This window comes from Propithecus coquereli, unplaced genomic scaffold (genome assembly GCF_000956105.1).
Source record: "Propithecus coquereli isolate 6110/MARCELLA unplaced genomic scaffold, Pcoq_1.0 Scaffold627, whole genome shotgun sequence".
In the NCBI taxonomy this organism is placed as follows: Eukaryota; Metazoa; Chordata; class Mammalia; order Primates; family Indriidae; genus Propithecus; species Propithecus coquereli.
Genome location: NW_012152252.1, coordinates 121,793 through 146,293, shown reverse-complemented (window position 1 = coordinate 146,293; position 24,501 = coordinate 121,793). Strand labels below are relative to the sequence as shown.

Sequence of the window (24,501 nt, the reverse complement as noted above, 5' to 3'; positions counted from 1 at the left end):
AAAAAAAAAAAAAAAAAAAAAGGACACAGATTTAACCCAAGGTCCAGGCTGCTGCTGTTTTTAAACAGTCTTGAATCACATATTTTAAGATTCCTGTATTCAAATTTTTAAATGCTGATGGAAGACTTTAGGCAAGTGGAAGACTACTCTACAAAAGCAGAAATAGAAAATGAATGAAAATTTAACATTGACTAGCCTGTTCTTTTCATTCAATAAATCTCTTTTGTAACAAGTGTGACTTACTGATGACTTTACTCACACCTGCAAGAAATATTTTTACTTAACTGCTAACAAATTTTTAAAGTAAACTCCAACAGAATTCTTCTCCTGAAATCAGAATACGTAAGTTATCTGAAGTAAGAAATAGATCTCTCTTGTTCATCACTTTTTCAAAGGGTTATCGAAAGGAACGAAGGTATTCCTCAGTCACATTAGTTACCACCTACCAATCATTTTTAGATACCAAGTGGCAAAGGCAATTCAACATTCGAAGCTAAAGAGAAAGAGAAAGGATTAAATGATTATTAAAACAAAAATTTAAGTCATTAGCAGTTACCCCAATTCAGAATCAATGTTAAAACAAACTACATCTAGATTAACTGAACAATAAATTTAAGTTAGAGAGATAAAAAAAAAAATCAAAGGAACCCAGTGTAAAATAATATTGCCTTAAATTATTATTTCAAAAACAAAATATAAATAACTTTAAAATATTGTGGGCCACATAAACCCCAAAGCTACTGGTGCATTTCAAACCATAACAAAACCAGGCAGGACCCAGTGGCCGCCGGCATCGGGACTGAGGGAGCCATGACACACACACACACCTAGTGTCTGGGGACAGGGATCCCTCGGAAGACGCTCCGTGGTACACACTCTGAGACAACCTGTTGTCGGGTCTAAGCTCTTTGTCATATGCCATCATATTCCACTCCTGGCGCCTGTTTCTGGCTTTTCTAACCTTTTTCACCTCACGGGTGGTGCCATCTATACGCTTTTGCTCCTGACGTCCAGGAAAGGAAAGAAAGCATGCCGAGACAGAAAGGAAAGGAAAACAGCGGTTAAATGCAGTTGCAATGAACGGGAACCAAGCCTGACGTACAGACAAGAGACATCTGCATTCGATCACCCTCGTGTTAAGAACATTCTAAAGCAGCATGTTCCTCTCACCCAACTGACCCAACAGCAGTAACTGATATGCAAACTTAGCTCTCCAGCCTAACTGAACAAAAAGTAACTGTGCTACAGCTACAAGGGCTGCTTACCATCGTTTTTGGTAAAGAATTCTTACTTTACTAGGCTTGTAGCTGGTTTTAAATCTAAACAAGATCTTCTGTATCTGTATTATACAGGTGGGATACCTGGCAACACCATACAGAGAAATCATTTCTCACCGCCACAATTTTGACTAACTTGTTAACATGCAATTATCTTACAAAGAAAATAATTCAAAATATTCTGTTCCTCATTTCTAAATGATTATTATAGAACATTTAAGCTAATCCTGCAACTAGCTTAACACAGAACAAGATAAAAACTTACCTGTGCACAAAGAGCCATTCTTGCGCCAGCCCTACCCTGCCAGCAAAAACGCAATTCGGTGAGTGCTTAGGTCCTACATGAGGACTTCTTTAAAGGCAAGGACAGTTACTTCTACGTGAATCTATAAGTTTTTCCTGTTTCCCTCGTAAGATTTTATGGTCTTTAAGGATGAGAACTACGTGCCTTCATTTCCTACGCTGCTCTCTTATCTTGCGGCACCTCAACATGCCGTTTTACGAAGAATACACACTCAATAAATGCTGGCTAAATGATCAAATCCACAGTCAAGCTACAAGCATGAGCTTCTAGTACTTAGTTATGTTCCAGGCACTGATGACACAAATGGCAAACAAACAAAAACAGACATGGCCTCTGCCCTCATGGGGCTTGCAGTGCAGGAGGGGAAGCCTACAAGAGGACACAAACGAATGTACAATTATAAACCGTGGTACAATGTAAATGTATTTATATTTGAAATACATTCATACATTTTATATTTTAAAATGTTTATCTGTTTTTATATAAATATTTTGCATCTGTATATTTAAGTTTATTTATATATTTAAACATCTATGCATATATGTCAAACACCGTCCAGTCTGGAAGTCAGGAGGTGCTCTGGCAGGACTCAGAGACAAAGCAGGAGCAGCATTAATTGTGCAGGGGAGCGTGGGTCGGATGCACGGCAGGAGGAGAGGGCAGACTGTGCCAGGGCCATGAGGAGCAGGGACACCACTGCACCAGGAGAAAGGAAAGGAGGTAAACGGTGAACTGAGGTGGACGGCCCAAGATCTAAAAGGTAGGCAAGATCCCAAAGGCCAGGCTCCACGCCGCAGAGAGTAAAGGTAAAGACCGGGACACCAGTGAAAACGCTACTGAGGTGGTCTGGGTGGGAAGATGGCAGGCGACTCGGTATAGAGAAGACGGCAAACTGCACTGTTTTCACAGGTACTCAGGCTTTGGTAATGAATCAGCAAAGGACATGGACGTGAAATTCACAAAAGACATGGAAAGGAGGAAATATCTGCTTGTAAGTACAGGGACAACCACTGCAGTATTGTAACAGCAACGGTAATGGGTAATTTATGAAGCATTTCTGTTAAAAAGAATGGAGTGCATCTTTAATAACGTCAGTGTGTGTGCGTGTGAGTCGTGTGTAGGCCATGTATATGAATAATACTTTGTAAATGTGTATGCATATATTTATGAATGCTTGAAAGGTCTAAAAAGATGCATACCAAACTGTTAACAGTGGTTAGTTACTTCCAGGGAGGGGCGTGCCTTTATTTCCTTCAGTGCTATCTGAGCATTTTAAAACTAGTATATATTATTTGCATACTTCTAAAAACCAAAAGAAATAAAGGGAGTGAGGAAGATTTTACTGAGATTCCAATATGCATCCTGATTAAGGACCACTATATTAAAATAATTAATAACTATTACCTTTATGTTTTAAAATACGTATGCTGACATATTAGAGATTATTAAGTATTACAATATCTGTAAGTTTCTTTACAATGGTTCAGCCTCCAAATCTATCAACACGCATACGAGACACACAGACACACATGTGTGCTCGAGCCAACCAGGACAAAACATTAACAATGATGAATCTATATACCGGGCACACTGGTCTACATTAAAATCCCTAGAATATGCCAAACCGGTTCCTCTCCCAGATGATCTTAGATATTCCTACCCGGCTCCTCCATTCTGAAGCACACCCACCGGCCTCATTTTTCCCCAAGCCCAGCAACTCCGCCTCACCCCACCTCCCTCATGCACCCTTCGGATCTCAGTGTGAACGGCGCCCCCTCAGAGGGTCCTTCCTTGACACTCCACTGCCACACTGTCACCCTGCCAGGCCTGCTCACCGGGGTGCTCTGTACTCTTCCTCACAACACTTATCAACAGTGCAACAACATACTTAAAACTTCATATTTATTTGCATAATTTTTAATGTTTTTACGGCATCAAATAAAGGAAACAAAGTTCAAAGACATGGATTTTTTTATGCCCATATTTTCTAAACTAATTTTTCCTTCAGATTTGTCAACTGCAAATTGAACATGACTTGGGTTTTTGAAATCCTGGGAAACGAAGACTATCTTGCCTCATTTTTTACTCCTACATGAAGCAGACTTCGGTTAACATTTTGAAACTGCGTGTCAGAGGGCTGGGTGAGTATTTAATGCCGGTGTTCCCACTATCCCGTAATCTCCGTGAGGGTGCTAATCTTGTTTTTTCCCACCGCTGCCTATCAGGCATTTAGAAGACGTTTAACAAAGAATCATTACATAAATGAACGAATGAGAAATGCTTATCAGAATTTTATGTGTCTCAGGAACGAGGAATGTGGAATGAGATAAAGTAGTCAAGGAAATGACAAATGGTTTTACAGACACAATAGTCATGCATAAAGCTGTTTTCCCTTCAAGGAGAACAGCAAAAAAAAAAAAATTAAATATTTTTGCCAAAAGTATGTCTAAGAAGGAAACCCTAGAAGGCCTTTTAAGAGCACAGGCAAGTTTTAAAGGAAGGTACTCTTAAAAGACCTGGCATTTTGCCCTGTAACTATAAAAAGTGTGGTTGTATTTAAGACAAACGTGGCTTAAATATCAGTTTCTTTTATGTTCAGAAGATCAGTAACTTCCTTTCTTCACTTGAATGCTTTGTAAACTCCACAACTTTTCCAAGATTTCCCAATTAAATCTCCCCAAGCCATGAGCACAGAAAGAGTGGGTTAAATAACCAAGTCCTTGGAATCCTTTCCCAGAATCTAGTGGTAGTAATATCTTACACCCGCAGTCTGTTCTTATGTTTCCTTTCCTTAAATCCTGTTTCAAATTTCAGTTCTCTCCCATTCCAAACTATCACTCCTACTGGGCAACACACCTACAAGCCTCAAAACCTGAGGCCATCAACCCACAAAATGCTAAGCATCTCTCCTAACTGAAGCATTCTAATACTTGTCGAGCAAACTAGATGATCATTTTACGACACAGCTGACATATGAAAATAGTAGTAAATACTTGCTCTTAGAGGATTATTCTTTTCAGTGGCTTAATTTCTAGACCCCAAAGGGACAGTTTTCAAAGCCTCAGTAGAGCGGGCTTTCCTCCCAAGAGTGCTTGTTTCTCCACCTTCAAATTTACAATTTTCTTGTCTACCCTTACACTTCCTGAAAGGGAGGTTCGTTTTCAGTAAATACTATCCACGAACATGCCATGCGGATCACACAAGCTTCTCAACTGCAGAGAACACCTCGCCCAAGTCTTAATTACAGGTGGGTGGCAACCCAATGATTAAGAATGTTAAAAAGACAAAGCACATCACTGTGTTTGTCGACTGCTTTATGAAAATCTAAGAAAGCAGAAGGAGAAAAATGATAAAACATGGTTACAAACAAAACTGAAATTTTAGCCACCACTTTTGTTAAAGCAAAGCAAGTGCTAGGAGAACAAATCAGATAGTATTTATTGAAAAACAGTATTACTGTGTTAGACTGAATTGTCAGGATCTTCATGCGAAAAATGCAACCTCCAAAAAAACTTCAGCACTAAAGGCAACATCTCAACCATTTAAATAATTTACTGATTTATTTCTAAACAAGAATCCCATTTACACATATGCACATTTCCCACACTGAAATTACTTACCTTTTGACGCCTTTTCTCTTTCCTCTTGTCTTCTGTGTCTTGTAGCATTTTTTCTTTCCAGAGGTCAAAGAAATAGGAAGGATCAGTATAGAACTTCAGCCCATCCTTCTTATCATCCCTGAGAATCAATGTATTACCAGTCAGGAAAAAAAAAGATTGTTAGATACTTTCATATGTAGGTGAATATTAATTTAATTTTACCTCATGGGATTGTAGCATATACACAGGGCATCTTAACTATCCTATGTTTTATTAAGTCTCTAAATTTCCTTATTTGAAAAAATGTGAAAACGTGCAAGAACAGCAACCTATTCTAGAATAATTAGGTTAAAAGTACTCTTGCTTACTTAGAATTAAGTATAGAAAACCGCTCTGAAAAAAATCACACTATGGCCCATAAAGATCAAGTTTTAATACTTCAATTATTTCAGGAAATGTCTTGTTTATTCCTACAGGGGGCTATACACAGATGGACGTATCCTTATATATTAATACATTCACTTCTACTCTAGAGCTTCAATATTATTAGGATACAAATTAGTAAGTACTCTATCCCTTTTTCTCGATAAGGTTTGCCCAACATCCATTAATCCAGTAAGAAAAGAAGTAAAATGTTCATAGTAAATGTGACTAGGAAAAACAATGATGAACTATGTATTTTCAGAGTGGAAGTAACCTACAAAGAAAGCTCATTCACTTGTAGCCACTTCATTTAAAGTACTGCTACAGTTACTAAAGTCTAAAGAATTTCAAGTCTTTATATAAGTTACTGATTTGTCATAAAACCAATAATGCAGCTAACAGGAATACAAAGTTGTCATATAAATCAACAGTAGTGTTGATACAAAGTAAACACTCTATTCTATTAATGGTTTAAAATAGTATTTGGCCTGTACACTTCCTTCAAGAGAAAAGTAGAACATTTACATTTCATAGTAGTATTTCAACAAGTCATTTAAGGCACTAAGGGGAAGCAAAACCAGTTAAATGAGTACAGGGAAGAGTTTATGCCCCAGCTGTCAAAGAAAGCTCACTGAATTATTCAAGAGAAAAAACAAAAAAAGGTTTGTCCTTAAAGCCCCTGAGATGCCACCTCCTGGTAAGCTCCTCACCATCCAATACTAAGGCCCAGGTTTCTACAGGACTATTCTAGTCACTGTGTCTGAAAATCACTAACAAGCCAGTGTAACTCCATACTTCAACCTTTAATTATTTAAAATCTTTCCTTTCTAATTAATAAGCAAGCTGCATGATACAAATTTTATTAACAACATTATTGTGAAAAAGAGAATCTGTTTCCCTAAGATACTAAGGCCTTGAATATAGGCAAGGGTATAAAAAAGCCATAAAATTAAAAATGTACAAAATACACATTCCTTTTTTTATAAATGGAGTTAGTACTTCAATGATGGCAGGAACTCACTTAAGTGCAAAAGTTTGTATGTTTTATATACCCCAGATATTGTTATATTAAGGAAAAGCAGATTTGGTCTGGCACTGCTATTCTTAAATGCACTGTTAAAAAGTCAGGCATGCTTTATTTTCCATAAGACTGAAAATACACACACACAATATATACGAAGGTCGAATCATTTCTTCATGCAATTAAAATTTTACAATTACCACAACCAAATACTTCATCATGATCTTGATTAATCAACTGTTAGTAGTTTATTGAGTTTTCTGGGTTTTTTCCCCTTTAGAACAGAATTTTTAGTGAGGTTTCTTAGTAATGCCAGGTAGGAAAAGTTTAATGAGCAAAGTCTCACACTATAGTATGTATATGCTGACGCTCCCAATGCTAAATCCAACTGAAAGTGCCCCAGAAAAATGCCTATTGAACAAAAGCAAAGTCAAAAGTTAAAAGAGGCTCACAATGCTACTATTCACACATATCATTAATTTTTTAAATGAGTGTGCTAAAACCTTCAGAGAAGTAAGCTTGTTCCACAAAAAGGCATGGCATCTTGCTCCTCTCCCATCACAGTTTCCATGTGGTCGCTTACGTTGTTTTGAGACAATCTCTCTGTCCGTGCAGAAAGAAAGGGATACAGTGTGAATAGTGCTTTACTAGCAGAGCTGCAATAAAGGGTCACTCCAGGCATCTCCTTGTGGACCCTGAGAAAGGCCAGGAATTCGGACCAATAAAAACTCAAACTTTTGCATTTGAACTTACATAAGACACGACATTGCTTTATTACAGGAAGTACAAAGTGACTGACAACTTAAGTGTTTAGATGCTACAGACATAGGATGTAGCTACTTATATGCTTCTATCAAGGTTAACACTTGTTTACTTAAGTGAGTTCCTGCCATCATTAAAGTACTAACTCCATTTATAAAAAAAGGAATGTGTATTTTGTACATTTTTAATTTTATGGCTTTTTTATACCCTTGCCTATATTCAAGGCCTTAGTATCTTAGGGAAACAAATTCTCTTTTTCACAATAATGTTGTTAATAAAATTTCTATCATCCCCCGAGGGCAGGACCATGAAGGGCAGTCACAAAAGGAAGAACTCACAGGAGTATCACCAGCAGAGCTGGCCCTGGGGCAGTGAGGACCACAGGCCACCACAGCTTGTGCTGTCAGAGGCTGAAGGGTGAGCTCGACAGGAAGGCATAGAGATGGGGAGACGACAGGACATGCCACAGGGATGATGAGACAGTATGTGAGAAAGGAGACAGGACAGGAGGGGTCAGCAGACATGGGAAGAAAGCACTGATGTGGAAGGAGGCAGGATAGGTGTTTTTACAAAGCAGTTTTAGGTAGTCTCTTCATATTAACTTTTTGGTATATTTATATGATATGTGATAATGTGTCCCACCATTTTACAATAACAGAAGGTTAATTTGCTGACTATATTTTCACTTTTAAAAACCCTTAACACTGCAGAATACATTTTTCTGAATTAAATAACAAATGTCTCTGCAATGCCGAAATGCTGAGACAGGTATTTTGCAGCATTATAAATGAATCATGCGGTTCCCTTTCACAGTGACTTTGAATATGAGAAACAAGAACATAACCACACATAATACTGTTATGTAATATACTCACTTCTACTTAAGACAGATACATCTACCATTTACCTAGAGAGCTCATGCTTCACTAGGTAAATGTATCTACATTTTGAAATACTAAAACTTCAATAATTCTGTACCAATTACTAATTTCGTTATGTATAATAATGCAATTATTATTTTCAAAGTTTGAAAAAATTCTTGATTTCAACCCAGATGAGCCATCAAGAACGTTCCCACACAATGCATCAGCACGTTCCCAGCTCTGCCTGCCTCTCCCCCAACCTCTACTGAAAGGCTCTGGGCACACATGAGGCCGTACCTGTATGGCGTCAGGATGTTCAGAGGTGGCGGTTTATCACTCTGGTTGTAAATGTCAGCAACAGGATTAGGAATGCTGTTCTTTGAAACCACCTGCTGGTCTTGGACTGTGGAACTTTTGAAAGCTTTTTTCATGTTGATATCCTGTAGTGACACTATTTAGAGAAAAGTCCCCCCGAGTTGAGTTATATAGAAAAAATTTTTACTGTTTAGAAATAAGTATCATTTGACACACAATCATAAACAACTCCTAGAATAAACAAATACTGTTATCATTCATTTAAAACCATGCTTAAATAGCATGTGCATTCCCTCCCTCTTATAGATAAGTTATCTCTGAAATTAGGTCAAATCATGGCTTTTTTTCTTTTACAGCAATCTAATTATTTCATTGAACCTAATATTAGAGCATCCTTCTTTATTTAAATAGTACTTCCCAGAAGCCACACAGGAATACAGTTATGAGTATAATGGGCGTGTAAATATATATTTGAGTATCCTAAGGAAAACACCATTCAAACAGTTAATATTAGCTTAAATATAATACACGTGGGAAATACTTCTGCAAAGATTACCCAAGTGTAAATAATATATGAAGTTTTTCTGAAACGATTATAACATTAAGAAAAGATGGCAAAGCTTTTCAACACACATACAGTCCTAGAAATTAATCTATGATACAAAATTATAATAAGGAGTCAGGAAATCACTGCTGAGCCTCGTTCTTTCTTGTGTGTGTACAGTACTCTACATTTCATTTATCAACTCATCTGACTTTAACACAGACTTTTGGAGGTGGGCAAACTGGTCCTATTAACCCATCTAACTCAGCCACTGCAGCTGAGATTCAGGGATGTTAAGTTTCCGGTATCTACCAGCAAAAAAGTGGCAAGCCCAAAATAGAACACAGATTTCCTAACTTTCAGTCAACCGTTTTTTCTACTCTAACATCCACGCCAAGGAAATAAGGTAAAATCTTGATCCGAAAGGGATTTTAAAGATATGACATGTACTGAAAAATCCCATAAAATTTAATCTATAGAGTCACCTTTTTCAGGGTAAGATTTATCACAGGCATTCCAATTGCAAGAGCCAAAAAAAGCTGAAGGAAGATGAATAAATATTAAAAATCACTTGTGATACCAATTTGAAAAGTCAATGTTTAAAATGTTAAGAATTCTTTATCTGAATAGACCAGGTAGTTATTCAAAGTTTTACTTTTTAAATGAAAAACAAAATTTTTAAAATAGAAATAAAAAGAGCATGTTTTTTTAACTTCCTATATATTGAAAATCAGTAAGAATGTTCATAATGAATATTAAAATTTCAATGTTCTACATTTTTATTCTATTTGTAATTCACTGATTTAATTTTGACCTTTGAAAAAGATCTGAACATGAGCAAACATATCTTTTTAAAATGATGAGGGATGCATTCCACAAATGACTAATTTTTTTAAAAAAGTAAAAGCTTTATTTTTTACCAATATTACTACACGGAAGTAGTACAAAAATCAAATGTTGGGGTCTTTTTAAAGCAGCAAGGGAAATTATAACTACCATTATTTGGAGGTAAAAATAAATTTTAACCTTAATATTTTTCTCAAAGTAAATATGAATTGGTATATCTTGTACTTTTTTAGCGTATTTTTTCCAGCCTAACCTCAAGTCTTTCATTAAAGATACCAAAAGTAAAATTTTTAAAAAGGAATTATTGATAGTTTTAATTTTATTGAAACTGACACAATTTCAGGGGTATCATCAGTTAACTACACAACGCTTGTCAATATTAACATTATTTGAAAACCTGAAGCCTAAAGGCCTTCAGTAAATGCTATTTCTGAGAAGGTAAATGAAAATTTTAAATCAGCAGAATCACGGTGATTATTTATCAACCCAAACACGAGTGTCAGGCTGAAGCCTGTGCTCTGTCACACAATGTGTGTATGACCCTCCCTCTTGGTTGGAGGAACATGGCTTTGAAGTGATTCTGTGATTCTTAGGTAAGAAAGTATTTTTAAAATGACTGCCAGTAACTTAAACTACGACTTCTAATACTGAATGCATTTGAAGAAGTCTTTAAAACAAACACTATACTTGTTATTTTTTTTTTAAAAAGCGTATGGAGTATGAGGTAGACAAGATATGAATCTTTTTATCACTAATTAACCCAAAGTTGTGGGGTTTCCCCCTCACTACTCTTCTAGGAAAAGACAAGACGAAGTACCAGCATCCTACCCCAAGGAAGCAACAGTAATTACACTGCAATTAATTGCTACCATCTTGTCAACATCGCTTCTAGCTCGTTACTTTCATGCAATTACCTACCCTCTTCCACTGTTGAATCCAGCTGGGTAACTTTGACAGCGAGGCGATCAATTCTGTCTTGAAGAGAATTTGCTCTGATGTAGAAGTTGTTAGCCTCATTAAACAACTCACCGAATATGTCTTCGGCATGTTTGCCTGCAGAGGAAACGAACGGAGAAAGCCATCTGTCGGGAAGCTGAGGACACTGCCCTCACACATCCCCACCGGTCTTACTCCTGTCAACACGCGCGATTTTGTGCAAAGGAGTATGAAAATAAAACATCACAGACCAAGGCCTTAGAATTTTCAAAATTTATTAGAGATATTCATATAAATCTGAAATTGACCCCAAGTTGTAGAATTTTAAAATATCCCAGATAGTACAGAATCTTTATTGCTGCATGAGCTATCATTCCAGTTGTTTCCCACTAAATCCAACTTTTTTGGAAACAAATTAAGTTCTCCTTTTGCATGCTTTAAGTATAAACAATCTCAGCAACTAAACTTTCCTTTTATTCCCACAGGTAATTTAATAGATCACGTTGGCCTTTAAATTTAGGATTTTATCTCATTCACTATCAAAAACATTAGGGATCTCACATTGTGCCTAACACTTTCCAATGATTTTAAATTATTCTAATTAACATTTTGAAATCTAGGTATACAGTGCTGACACTGGTGCTCTCTAAAAATTGGTATTTTGAATTCAGTTAAATTTTCCTGCCTGCGTCACCTCTACAGTCTTGTGAGTGCCCGCTATAACTCCCACTTTTCTTAAAATGTGTGGAACATTTCTGAAAGTTTAACAAGAATCAGTATCTGCTTACACCGAATTTCCAAAACCTAACATCATTCCTTTACTCATTCAACGAATATTAACAGCTGCCTACTCCGAGTGTACAAGGCACATCTACACTTTGACTTCTCTGACAGATTACCTACTGATTCTTTCTATTTTCATTTTCTATCCATTTATTGTTCAAATGAGAAAGAGAACCTGAACACTCCAGGATGAAAACTTCACCCAGCAAGGGGAACCCTGAAGTTGTCACCGTGCTTTACAGTTTGTACGCTGCCCTCAGAGCCACCTTCTGGACTCTGCAACGATCCGCGAGGCTGTGACTCCGTGGGGCCCGACTGTGCAGGGGCCACGTCTGCCCGCCCAGCGTTTGGCCCAGCCCTGAACGCTGCCTCCTGTACATGCTGGTCCAATGAAGGAATGAGCGAGCCCCGGAGGTGAACAGAGAGTTAACGTGTGCATTGTCTGGGTGACTAAACCGGGGTTAGAAAGGTGATCTGTCCAAATCCCATGGAGAGTAAGTGGCAAAAATAGATGAAACAAAGACTTGGTCATCTTTCAGTTCTCTGCTTTTACCATGTACAACTTCCTGGGCCGGAAGTCATAAATTATTTCAAGCTATGAGACACTTGATAATTTATCTACTTAATGAAATGGACTAAAATATTTTACTGCTTAAAAGGTTACTCCTAGATACTGGGTAAACATTAATGAATTTAAAATTAGTATGATTTCACAGATTCTAACTGTGCAACTGTCTTAACAAGAGAAATTTTCTCTTAGAAAACAGGAATAAAGAAATGAATAAACACATCCTCCAACCCCCACCAAAAAAACAGGGGAAAAACCGAGATTTCAGTTTTCAGCTGAGCAGTAAACTGCTTCTCTGAAAGCCCACAGCATGGTCTTTTGGGTTCACTTAAAATTCTGTCAGCGGTTTCCACTCTCACAACATGGAAAATGGTTCCACAAAAGCAAAAAAAATAAGTCTTCACACCAAACGATACATAATACGTTTTTAAATAGGTAACTAGACATGGTATCCAGAATTACTGTGTTTACTGCCTAATGAACTCTTTCCTGAGCTCCAGATTTGTGTACCTAATTAGCTACCAAACATCTCTATGTTGGTGTCTACTGAGAACCTCAGACCCTGTACAAATTCAAACATGAATTCCTTTTCACCTTAACTCAAACCAGCATCCCATAATGAACGGCACCAACCATCCAAAACGAAGCCCAAGCCAGAAACAGTGTCGCCTGCGACCACTCGCTCACTCTGCAGCTAATTGAATGCCAGATCTTGTTCCTTCTATCCCCACGACACCTTATCTCAGACCCCTCATTTCTCTCCTGAATTACATCAACAACTTTGTTTCTTCCACTTCTATATTGATTTCCCACCCCCAAATCCATTAATCACATCAATGCCAAATGAATTTTCTAACAGAAAGAGCTGTGTCTTTCTTATTGAAACTCCTTATTTGCCTCCACCATTTCAGGATAAAATCTAATAAGCCTCTCTGTGTCGCGTGGAAGGCCCTCTACACCTCCTGCCTGCCCTGTCCTTGTGCTGCAGCCAGAAGGACCAACTTGCCATCCCTACGCCCGCCGGGCTCCTTGAGCCCCACCTGCACCCTCAGCTCCAGCCGCCGTCAACCTCTTTCTTACAGTGACAGCAGTGTTATCAAGCACTCACTGTGGCAGCCCAAAGCCTAAGTGTTTTACCTACTGATTCTTTTCTTACAAATCTATGATTTCAGTCAACACAGAAGTGTTTTGTTTATAGAAAATAAATAAATTAAAATAAAAATACATTTAAAAAAAGAAAGACTGAAATCCCTCTCACGACTTCACACCCGTATGCGTGGCTACTACTAAAAACACAGGAAAGTGTTGGTGAGGATGTGGAGAAATCGAAACCCTTGTGCCCTGCTGGTGGGAATGTAAAATGGTGCAGCTGCTGTGGAAAACAGTACGGCGGTTCCTCAAAAAATGAAACACAGAATTGCCGTATGTTCCAGCAATTTCACCTCTGGGGTGTGTGTGTGCGTGTGTGCACCTGTATCTCCAAAGAAGTAAAAACAAGGACTGGAAGAGATGTTTGCACACCCACATTCACAGAAGCAATTACGCACAGTAGCCAAGGGGTGGAAGCAACCCCGTGTCCGTCAGCGGACGCATGAACAGAGTGTGGTACACACGTACGGTGGGATTTCATTCAGCATTCAAAAGGAAGGAAACGCTGACGCATGCTACCACAGGGATGAACCTTGAGGACACTACAGTAAGTGGAATAATCCAGTCACTAACGGACAAAGACGGTATGATTCCACTTACATGAGGGACCTAGAAGAGTCAAAATCGCAGAGACAGTAAATGGTGATTGCCAGGGGCTGGGAAAAGCGGGGAATGGGGAGCTGTTTATGGTTACAGAGTTTTAGCTCTGCAAGATGAAGACGTTTTGGAGATCTGTTGCACGACAATGTGAACACAGTTGACACTACTTGCTATACTTTGGAAGTCTGTCCCATCCAAATCTCATGTGGAAATCTGATCCTCAATACTGCAGGTGGGGCCCACTGAGAGGTGCTCGGGTCATGGGGATGGACCCCTCGTGAACAGATTAATGCACTCTCTTGGGGTGAGTTCTGTCTCTGTTACTCCCCGCCTCTGATTTCCCTCAAGAGAGCTGGCTGTTATGAAGAGCCCGGCACCTCCCTCCCCTGTCTCGCTTCCTCTCCTGCACATGATGTCTGCGCCTCCCCAGGACTCTGCTCCCCATTGCCAGAGCAGCCTGAGGCGCTCCCCAGAGCCGAGCAGGTGCCTGCGCCATGCTCCCGTGCAGCGTGCAGAACTGTGAGCCAAATACGCCTCTTTTCTTTATAAATTACCCAGCCTCAGGCATTCCTTCACAGCGGCACAAAACAGACTGAACTACTACTAAACGGCACACTTAAAAATGATTTAGTGAATGTTAAGTTATATTTTATAATTAAAAAATGTAAGAAGCTTGAGAAGAAAATCATTAAAATCTAGGATTCTGCACTCAAAAACCCTCCCCCCCCCACCCTCCTCAGCCCACACTGTGCCCGCCTCTCTCTCCTCCCCTTGCAGGGAAGCTTCCGCAGCAGAGCCCCCGCTGCCCCGTCCCAGAGCCCTTCCCCGCTCCTCCTGATGCTCCAGCCCCACGCTGCCCTACCACTCTACCACTCTACGGAAGGGTTTCCCAGCTCAGCAGGCCGCCTCCCTGTTAAGGGGAAGGCCGGTTCTCGCCTCATCCAGCCTCTCTGTGGCTCTGCCCAGCGCTGCCCTGACCCCTGGGCCGCCCTGCCTGTCTCTCCCGCCCTCACTCGGCCCCTCCGCTCCTTCTGCAGCTTCCTCCCTCTGCAGACTGGACGCTTCGCAGGAGCCCAGGGCTCAAGGTCTTGGGCTTTTCTTTTATTTAACAGAAATTCTTTTTGCTACTTAAACAAAAATAAATAAAAAATCTAATTATTTCTGCTTCTCAACCTAGTGTTTTAATAGTACCAAGAACTCCACTTTTAAAAACTACTGACACAAAAAAAGATCTCTGTGTTAAATATTCCAACCTCTTCTCTTTTCTATCAGCATTCACTTGGGCATCTCATCCAGTTTAGCGGCTTTAAACACTCCCTCTATGCTGATGTCTCCTAAATTTCTACTTCCAGATGGACCTCTTCCTGAAATGCAGACTCATCTATTAAACTCTTTACTGAACGGCATCACCTGGATGTCTAATGATGCAAACCTAACCTGTTAGCCCAGAACGCGGAATTCCTCGTTTCCTCTCTCAAGCCTGCCCCCATCTTGTCTTGCCCCATGAAAAGCGCCAACTCCATTCTTCCTGTTGCTCAGGCCACGGACCTGGTGCCATCCTCCCATTCACCCACGCCCACACCGGTTCTCCAGCAAACCCTACCCCACACTTACGTTTTCAGAACAGATCCAGTTCTGACCGCTCTGAACCACCTCCCGGATCTGACCCTGCCCAAGGCACAATCGCCTCTCACCTGGTTTCCCTACCTGCCGAGGGATCAGTCTCCTAGCTCCCCCCACATACCCGCTCCAGTTCATTCTCAACCCAGCAGCCCCAGCCATCTTGTCAAAGCTCACCTCAGACCCTGTCACTCCTCTGCATTCTCAAACCCTTTCCACGCCGTGCCGGCTCACTCAGAATAAAAGCCAAGGGCCTTGTGATGGTGTGTAAGGTGCTACACGATCCAGCTCCATTTACCTCCTGGCCTCATCTCCTGTTACCCTCTCCCTGGTGCATCCCACTCCAAGCACCTGGCTTCCTCGCTGTTTCTCAGACACGCCGAGCATACCCCCTTCTCCCCAGGCCTTTGCATTTCTCGTCCCTTCTGCCTGGACCATTTCTGCCCCAGAGACTCGCATGGTTTCCTCCCTCACTTCATCCAGCCCTACACCCAAATGTCACCTCTACTGAGACTTTCTTTAGCAAGCCTAGCTAAAGTGCATCACCTCACCACACACATGGTCACACACACACTCCCTTATCCCTCCTGCTGTTTCTGTGTCCTTACCCCTTATCGCGATGTAATAAATTACGCACTTCTATGTATTCACTTTGTTTCTCGTCTGTTCCCTCCACTAGCCTGTATGCCCCACAGAGACGAGGATTCTCCCCAGCTTTGCACACTGCTGTACCAATCCCCAGTGTCTGCAGTGTGCCTGGCTTAGAGTTGCTACTCAGAAGAGATTTTGGAGTAAATGAATAAAAACTCACTGAGTTGTCACCTGGTTAACTTAGGATGCAAACCGGGGTCTGCAGCAGATGCCCCGCTCTGTGCTACCGTGACGCCCTAAGCGTACCTTGGTCACAGGACTTGGCACATAACTTCAACCTGTCTTCATTCACCTGCGCTCTGAGGGTTTGAGCTCTGCCTCTTCCCTCCGCCCTGCCTTGCTGAGCCAGCGCGCAACTATCCATCGAACAAAAAGCACGTGGTCTACACCAGTGCTTTCCTGTTAGCAAGTACACAGCCAACAAAGGCTCCCTGCTCAAGGAAGTCTGGGAAACGCTGGGCTAAAAAAGATTAAACATGTTTCTATGCCTTGGGGCATCTCAAAATCATTAACAACAGGCTAATAATGTGCACTGGGAATCTGCAAGAGAAGCATCTAGCATAATTGTTTTCAAAGTGACTGGGCCTGCAAACACCTAATAACATCTTCCAAAACTATTGTTTCACAAAATCCACTTGGGGAAATGCTGGGTGATTTGTAGACAAGCACCATGTTCCAAATACTTCATGTACAAGTCTATCAGTTCTTTATTTCTGAATGTCTGACACAGTCAAAACGAAACCACCTAATTTTTATCTTTCTACTTGACCATTCATAGTTTACAATAAATTATACGCATATATTCCAGTGCAACTCTAAAAACTCCCATCCCTTCCCCTTCAGCTATGGAGAAAACTAATTATAATAGTAGGGACAGCACATATCACCAAGAATTTGGGAGTGTACACCACATTATTCTTGCAAAAGTTACAGCAGTATTCTCAAAGCACAGTAACTACTGTTAAGAACACCACTCCGTACTCTCTGCTAGAAGCAGAAAAGGATAAATAGTACATTCCTCCACCTTCAATGCTTAACCCTATTTGGAAAAACATCTTTTTGTGCCCGTGTGTGCCTACTGTGTAGCTCCCAATTATCAGAGAGTACATGTGGTGTTTGTTTTTCCATTCCTGAGATACTTCACACTAAAACCCTCAACCTAAGGCTTATACATGGTATCCATGTAACAAAAACTGTTGTACCCCCTTAATATTTTGAAATTAAAAAAAATTTTTTTTAATTATCTGGGTTAAAAAGGGGAAAAAAAAGAGAAATATGCAATTGATACTGTATTTCCATTTGGAAGTTCTCAATTTATAAAGAGACACAGAAATTAAAGACTTGTATAAATAATATTTTCCCAGCTGCTGAAAGCTGACAAGTGACTAAAGAGAAGAAAGTGGAAGGAGCTATATTTTCTGATGAATAAGAATGAAGTGTCGCAATTACAGTCTTCAACTTTGCAAACAGCAACTGATTTGAAAAGCTGAATTCTACTCTTTCAATGGCAAGTCCATTAATAGCTAACCTAAAATAATTCTGAATTGAACTAAAGACCACATTAAAGTGAGTGCAATTTCTTCCCTCTTTAATGACAAAGGTTCCACTTCTGGACTTAACAGTACCACAGACACTCGTGTTCAAGTATGTCAGGTTGAGGAACACGCCTCCAAACTGCCAAAGCGTAAAAATTACGCATGGATTTTCAACTATATTTAAAAGTGACGATTTATCGGAAACAATTGAGGTGTCGTACGTGAGTCCTTTCTGTGGAACGAGAAAGCACTCATAACTAGGGCTTTTAAAAATCTCAGCACACACAACTAGCACCCAGGTCTTGGTTTGCCAAGATTTTGGATTTTCATTCTCTGCTAAAAGGAATCGGGCTCCTTAAAATGACTCCATGGCTGAGTATAGAAAAGTACAAGATGAGCCTTGAACATATTGTTGTGCTGGAGAAAGTAAAGTGTTCAAAGATTGGGGGTAACATGTCAAAGAAGACAGGAAAGCTTGGAAAGCTCCCACTGGCCAAATCTGGGAAAATGTGGGCATCGAAACGGAGACTATGAATGATAACCCACGGAATAAAATAATAATCCATCAGCCCACACTGATACAAACGAGTGAAGACGTGAAAGCACTTACAGCAGAATGCCAACTAACTGACGATGAAGAAATTACGGAATAACAAAAACCAGCACCCTGCAATCACCACAGCAAACCGTATTGGGCAGGAATCAAGCTTGCCAGAATGGACGCTGAGACTGGTGGTTTATAGACGTGGGATAGGAAATGGGATATTTACTTAGTCTCAACTTGTCTCTCCGTAAGATATTTATTAATTACATAGGGGAAAAAAACTTCACACCACAGAAACCTGTGGTAATCAGCTGACGAAAGTCAAATCTCCAGTTACAGTGCAGGCAGATACATGCGCGTCCTGATCAGACGCACTGAGCTCGCGCCATCGCTCTGTGATATTTCTGTCAACATCCTAAATCTAACTACGAGGAAACAGAACACCCAGACCAAAGGACATTCCACAAAATGAATGGATAGTTCCCTTTAAAATTATCGAGGTCATAAAAGCCACAGGAAGACTGAGGAACTACTCAAGATTAAAGGAGACTAAAAAGAGAATTGTATATATACACATATATGGGGGAGAGTACAGGAAGAATTCTGGGAAAAAGAAAAAATATGGTAAAATAATAGCTGAGGAATCTGGGTGAAAGTGTATGAAAATTCTTTATACTATTCTTGATCTTTTTAAAGTCTGAAATCATTTCAAAATAAAAAGTTAAAAAAGAAACTTTATTACAGTATCTGTAATGTCCAGTTGTTACTGAATTCCATAAAATAACAAGTCATAATTACTGCGCTTTCAGGTTTTTCCCCCTTTTTAAAGCTTTATTTTTTTCTACTATGAAAGCAATCCATGCTTATTGTAAGAAATGTAGAAAATACAGGGAAGTAACCAATAGGAAAAATGACCCAAAGTTCAATCAAAGACTCTACTGCAAACATCTGATTGATTATAAAACTAATATCTGCTCATGGTAGAAAATCTGGAAAATTCAGAAAAATTAAAAGTCATAATTAACCACAATAAACTTTTCTGTGCTTCTTTACAATATTCTAAGCATTTTACAAGAACTAAGATAACAGACACCGATTATTCAGCAAATTCAGTTTTTCAGCAAGCACCCAGTGTGAAACAGGCATTGTCCTAGCTGCTCGAGGAATACAGCAGTGAACACAGCCAAGTCCCTGTTCTCATGAAGTGTATATTATGGTTGGGGAAAACAGACAAACACACACAATAATATGTCAGGTGATATAAGTGCTATGAAGAAACTAAAACAGTAAAGAGCAGAGAGTAGAAGGAAGTGGGTGGAGTTTCAGCGGTCACAAAAGCCCTCTTTGATAAGGTGGTATCAACCGCCTGAAGAGAGGGAGGCTAGCCTGTGAACCTCTGGGGGAAGAACCTTCCAGGCAGAAGGTGGAAACATGCTTGGTGTGTGTGAGCAACATCAAGGAGGCCAGCGTGGCTGGAGCCCAGTGAGTGGTGGGAAAATGGCAGAAGGTGGGAAAATGGCAGACGAGGACAGAGAAATAAATGTCCTTTCCTTTGGGGTGGGGGTGGCGGTAACTAGAGCAGAAGCAGGGAAATCAGACAGAAGGCTACTGCTAAGGCAGGTACGACATGGTGACTTGGACCGGAACAGTTAACATCGGGGGAGCTAACAGGCACACAGATTTGGTACATATTCTGAAGGTGACTGACCTCGTCTGCTACCGGAATGGATGTTTGGTATGAGAGAAAGAAGAGACAAGTCAAAAGCACTGGAAGAACAGAGTTCCTACTTGCTAAGACAGATGGAGGACTGGGAAACAGGAAATAAATTACAAATTCAGTTTTAGATATGTTGCATTTGAGATGCATATTAGAAATCCAAGTGAAGATGTGGAGTGGGTAGTTGTAGATACAAGTTTGAAGTCCAGGGCAGAGATCAGAACTGAAGGCATAAATTTGGAAGTCATCAGCATAAAGGTGGTATTTCAAGCCATGGGACCTGATGAGATCACCTAGTGAATGAGAGTAGGCAGAGTTTCAACGGCCAAGCCCTGGAGCCTTCCATCACAGAGAGGTCGAGAAGATCATCAAAGAGCAGCTTGTGAGGCAGGAAAAACAGTGAGGTGGTCCAGAGGCCAGGTGAAGAAAATGTCTCCAGAAGGAGGAAGTTATCAAAGAGCTAAACGCTACCAATAGATCAGATAACAAGACAGACTGACCATTGGATTTAGCAACATGGAAGTCAACAGTAATGTTGACAAGGAAGTTTCGAAAGAGTGAACAGGACAAAAGCCTAAAGAGAAGTATAGGCAGTGGAGATTGAAGAGTTCTTCCAAGGAATCTTGCTGTGAAGGGGAGCAAGAAATCGGTGACTGGGAGAGGACGATCTGAGGATTAAGTCGGGATGTTTTTCTATGTATTTGACAAGAACGATGGGGGGTGGGGGGGATGATAGAGAGAAGAGAGAAGTAACTGTAGTCCTAGAGGGTACAGGATCCATTGCTCAGGTGGAGGAGACAGCTTTAGACAGAAGCAGAACAGTCCACCCATCTTAAAGGAGGGCGGCAGGGCATACTGGGGCAGAGGCCTACCAGTGGGGTGGTCTGTTTACTTCTCCTCTGATTGTTTTACTTTACCAGTGAAGTAAGAAGCACAGTCATTAGCAGGGAAGTGTGAGGTGGAAAGCCAAGGCATGAAATAAGCTCTCCAAGAGCATAAAAACTAATTAACAAAAAAATTATAGCAGGTTGCTGAGCAACACGGAGGGCTCACCTGAGGAATGTGCTCATGATTTTAAATCTTTCTTTTTTCCTAATATAAACATTTAAAGCTACAAATTTCCCTCAAAGCACTTCTTTAACTAAATCCCACAAATATGCTGGTATTTGGTGTTCATTACCATGCAGTTAGAAACAATTCTAAATTTCCCCTTTGAATTCTTCTTTGACCCAAGGATTATTTAAAAAGATATTGCTTGATTTTCTAATATTTGAGAATTATCTAAAAAGACTATTATCTCGTTAGCATCACACAGTGTATATTAACCTTTCCAAACTTCTTATTTTATGGTCTACCAAATGTTCCATCTGGGTCAATGTTTCATGGGAAATTAACAGAATGTGTATTCTACAGTTTGGGAGTTTAGTATATATAAAGATCCATTAAGCAGAATGGCTGGTAGTGTTGTTCAAACCCTCTGTATACTCACGGATTTTTTTGTCTACTTGTTCTTTCGATTACTGTAGGGTTCTCATTAAAATCTCCAACTATGACCTAGGGTTTGCTTATTTCTTTCCTTAGTTCTGGCTGTTTTTAGTCATGTATTTTGGAGCCCTTGTATTAGGTACATACACATTTAAGATTATGTGTTCTTGACCCTCTTATTACTACAAAACATCCTTTATCTATTTTATTAATATAATCTACTTTATCTGATATTAACATGATCACACCAGCTTTCTTATACTTTGTCGGGTGTATTTTTTCCATAATTTTCTTTAAATTTGTATCTTATCCTTAAAATACACATATTTCAGATTCACTTAATTTTTTTATTTAGCCTGATAATCTCTGCTTTTTAAGAGGGTATTTAAAACATTTATGTTTGAAGAATTACTGATCTTGTTGGGTTTAATTCTGACATCCGGGTATTTGATTTGTCCCTTCTGTTCCTTCTTCCTTTGCTCTTCCTTTCCTGCCTTCCTCTGGGATAATCAAATAATTATTTTAGGATTCCATTTTATCTCTTCTATGTGCTTATTCTTGATGGTTACTGAAAATCACAATTTGCATCCTTAACTCATTACAATCTACTTTCAAGTAACATAGTATTTCATAAGCAATATAAAACACAACAATGTAATTCCATTTACCCCTCCACACTTAGAGCTCTTATGGTTACATACTTTATCCTTACATAGGTTATAGGCTCCATAATAAATTCTAAAAAATCTTTTAAACAAACAGATATAGACAAACAATATTTAATGACCTTTTATATTTAATCTCAATTTTCTTTTTCTGATAATCTTGATTCCTTCTTGCAGATCCAGGTTTTCAACATTTCCCTTTAGCCTAAAGAAATTTTTTAACATTTTTTGTAGTACAGGTCTGCAGGAAGACTAATTCTCTCAGATTTTGTCTGAATAAAGTACATATTTATTTCAGTTTTGTTTCTGAAGGATATTTTCATTGCTTATAGAATAATGGAATGACTTTTTTCTTATACATTTTATCCATCGCTTTCTGGTCTCTCTTGTTTCTGATGAGAAGTCAGTTGTCACTCTAAACATCTAAACATCCCTCTCTTTATAGAATGTATATTTTTCCTCTTGCTCCTTTTAAGATTTTCTATTTATCTTTGTTCCTTTAGCAGTTTTATTACGATGTGGTTTTAATTTATACTTTCTGGAATTTGCTGAGCTTCCTATATCTATTGGTTGATAGCTATCACCAAAATCCAAAAATTCTCATCCATTATTTCTTCTGCTCTGTTCTTTCTCTTTCTCCTCTTCTGGGACTCCAATTACATATGTGTTAGACCATTTGATATTGCTCCATATTTTGGATGCCCCATTTTTTTTTTCTAAATTCATTTTCTCTGTGAATCAGTTTGCGTAATTTCTACTGACTTGTCTCCAAGCTTACTGATCACTTCTGCTGTGTCCCGTCTGCTTTTAGGCTCATCAAGTAAATTCTTTCTTTCTGATACCATATATTTTTCAGCTCAAGTATTTTTAAAAATAGTTTCCATTTCTCTGCTGAAATTCCTATTTCTTCACAAAGGTTGTTCACCTTTTCCACTATGTTCTTCAATACATTTTTTTGATTCTTAGAATTTCCATCTCTCTGATTACATTATCCATTTCTTCTTGCATGCTATCTACTTTTTCCATTAGAGCCCTTAGCGTATTAATCAAAGCTAGTTTAAATTCCCAGTCTGACAATTCTAACATCTCTGTCATATCTGAATCTGGTTCTTATGCTTACTCTGGCTCTCCAAACTGTTTTCTGTCTTTTATATGCCTTGTAACTTTCTGATGAAAACCAGACATGACATACTGGCTGTGGGAGGGTGAGCAGAGAAGTGGGGAAGATTAAGATGGTCCATTCTCATCTAGACCTACTGAATAATAGTCAAATACCCAAAGGGATAAAAAAAGATTGTGTTTTGACTTTATCATAGCAATGAATACTCAGTACAAGAAGCATTCATTCCTATGATAAAGATATGATAGATTCACGTACTCCTAAAACTTTACTTTAAAAATATCTAATGATTTCAAAATTAGAAAATAACATAAATATATTCTCTTAAATTCTCTTATTCTTCCCAACAACTTTAGATCATAAAATGTATTAACACCCTGTGGAAAACCCACAAAAACTAAAGATTCACCCAAAACACAGATGTCATTTACTTTGTGCTAGCATTGTCTTGTAGAAGGTCATAATAATTACGTTTCCTACTTTATGACCATGTTGAGTTTACATAGTATAAACAAATTATAAATGTTTTTAACTTCTAAGTAGAAAGCAATTCAATTTTATTTGCCATCTTTTGTACCTACAGGGGTACTCAGTGAATAACCACTAATAAATAGACTACTGATAATCTAATTTGCTATTCTACCACCAGTTAATAACTCAGTGTATCAGTCAATTTCAGTTACTACACAGAATACCATATACCAGGAGGCTTATAAACAAAAGGAATTTATTTCTCAGAATTCTGGAGATTGGGAAGTCCAAAATCAAGGTGCCAACAGATTCAGTGTCTAGTGAGGGCTGCTCTCTGCTTCAGGACAGTGACTTCTTGCTGCATCATCACATGGCATAAGGGGAAGGTATCTCTTTCAGATCTCTTTAATAAGGGCACTTAATTCCATTCATGAGGACGCAAGCCTCGCAATGTATCACTTCCGAAAGGCCCCAGCTCCAAAGACCATCACATTGCAGAGTTGAATTTCAACATATGAATTTTGGGCAGACATAAACGTTCGGTCCATTGCACTCAGTCTTCTTAGTTTTCTAAAATTATATCCTTGTCAGACATTATCACTGTACTTCTCTTTTTGTAAGGCTCTTTGGACTACAAGCCCCAGATGCACTCAGGGAACTTGAAGAAAGGGAGGCTTCCCTCTAAGGACAGCCCCGCAATACA

General features: G+C 39.2%; 1 protein-coding gene across 1 annotated transcript in view; it reads right to left on the bottom strand.

Annotated features, from left to right (window-relative positions):
- The window catches only part of WASF3 (WAS protein family, member 3), a 130,915-nt gene that overhangs the window by 20,480 nt on the left and 85,934 nt on the right, over positions 1-24,501 (bottom strand). Inside the window, exons 4-7 of the mRNA XM_012659648.1 lie at positions 10,873-11,007; positions 8,547-8,700; positions 5,202-5,319; positions 828-1,003 (exon numbers count right to left, since the gene is read on the bottom strand). Coding sequence (XP_012515102.1) covers positions 828-1,003; positions 5,202-5,319; positions 8,547-8,700; positions 10,873-11,007 — 583 coding nt within the window. The remainder of the gene's footprint in view (positions 1-827; positions 1,004-5,201; positions 5,320-8,546; positions 8,701-10,872; positions 11,008-24,501) is intronic.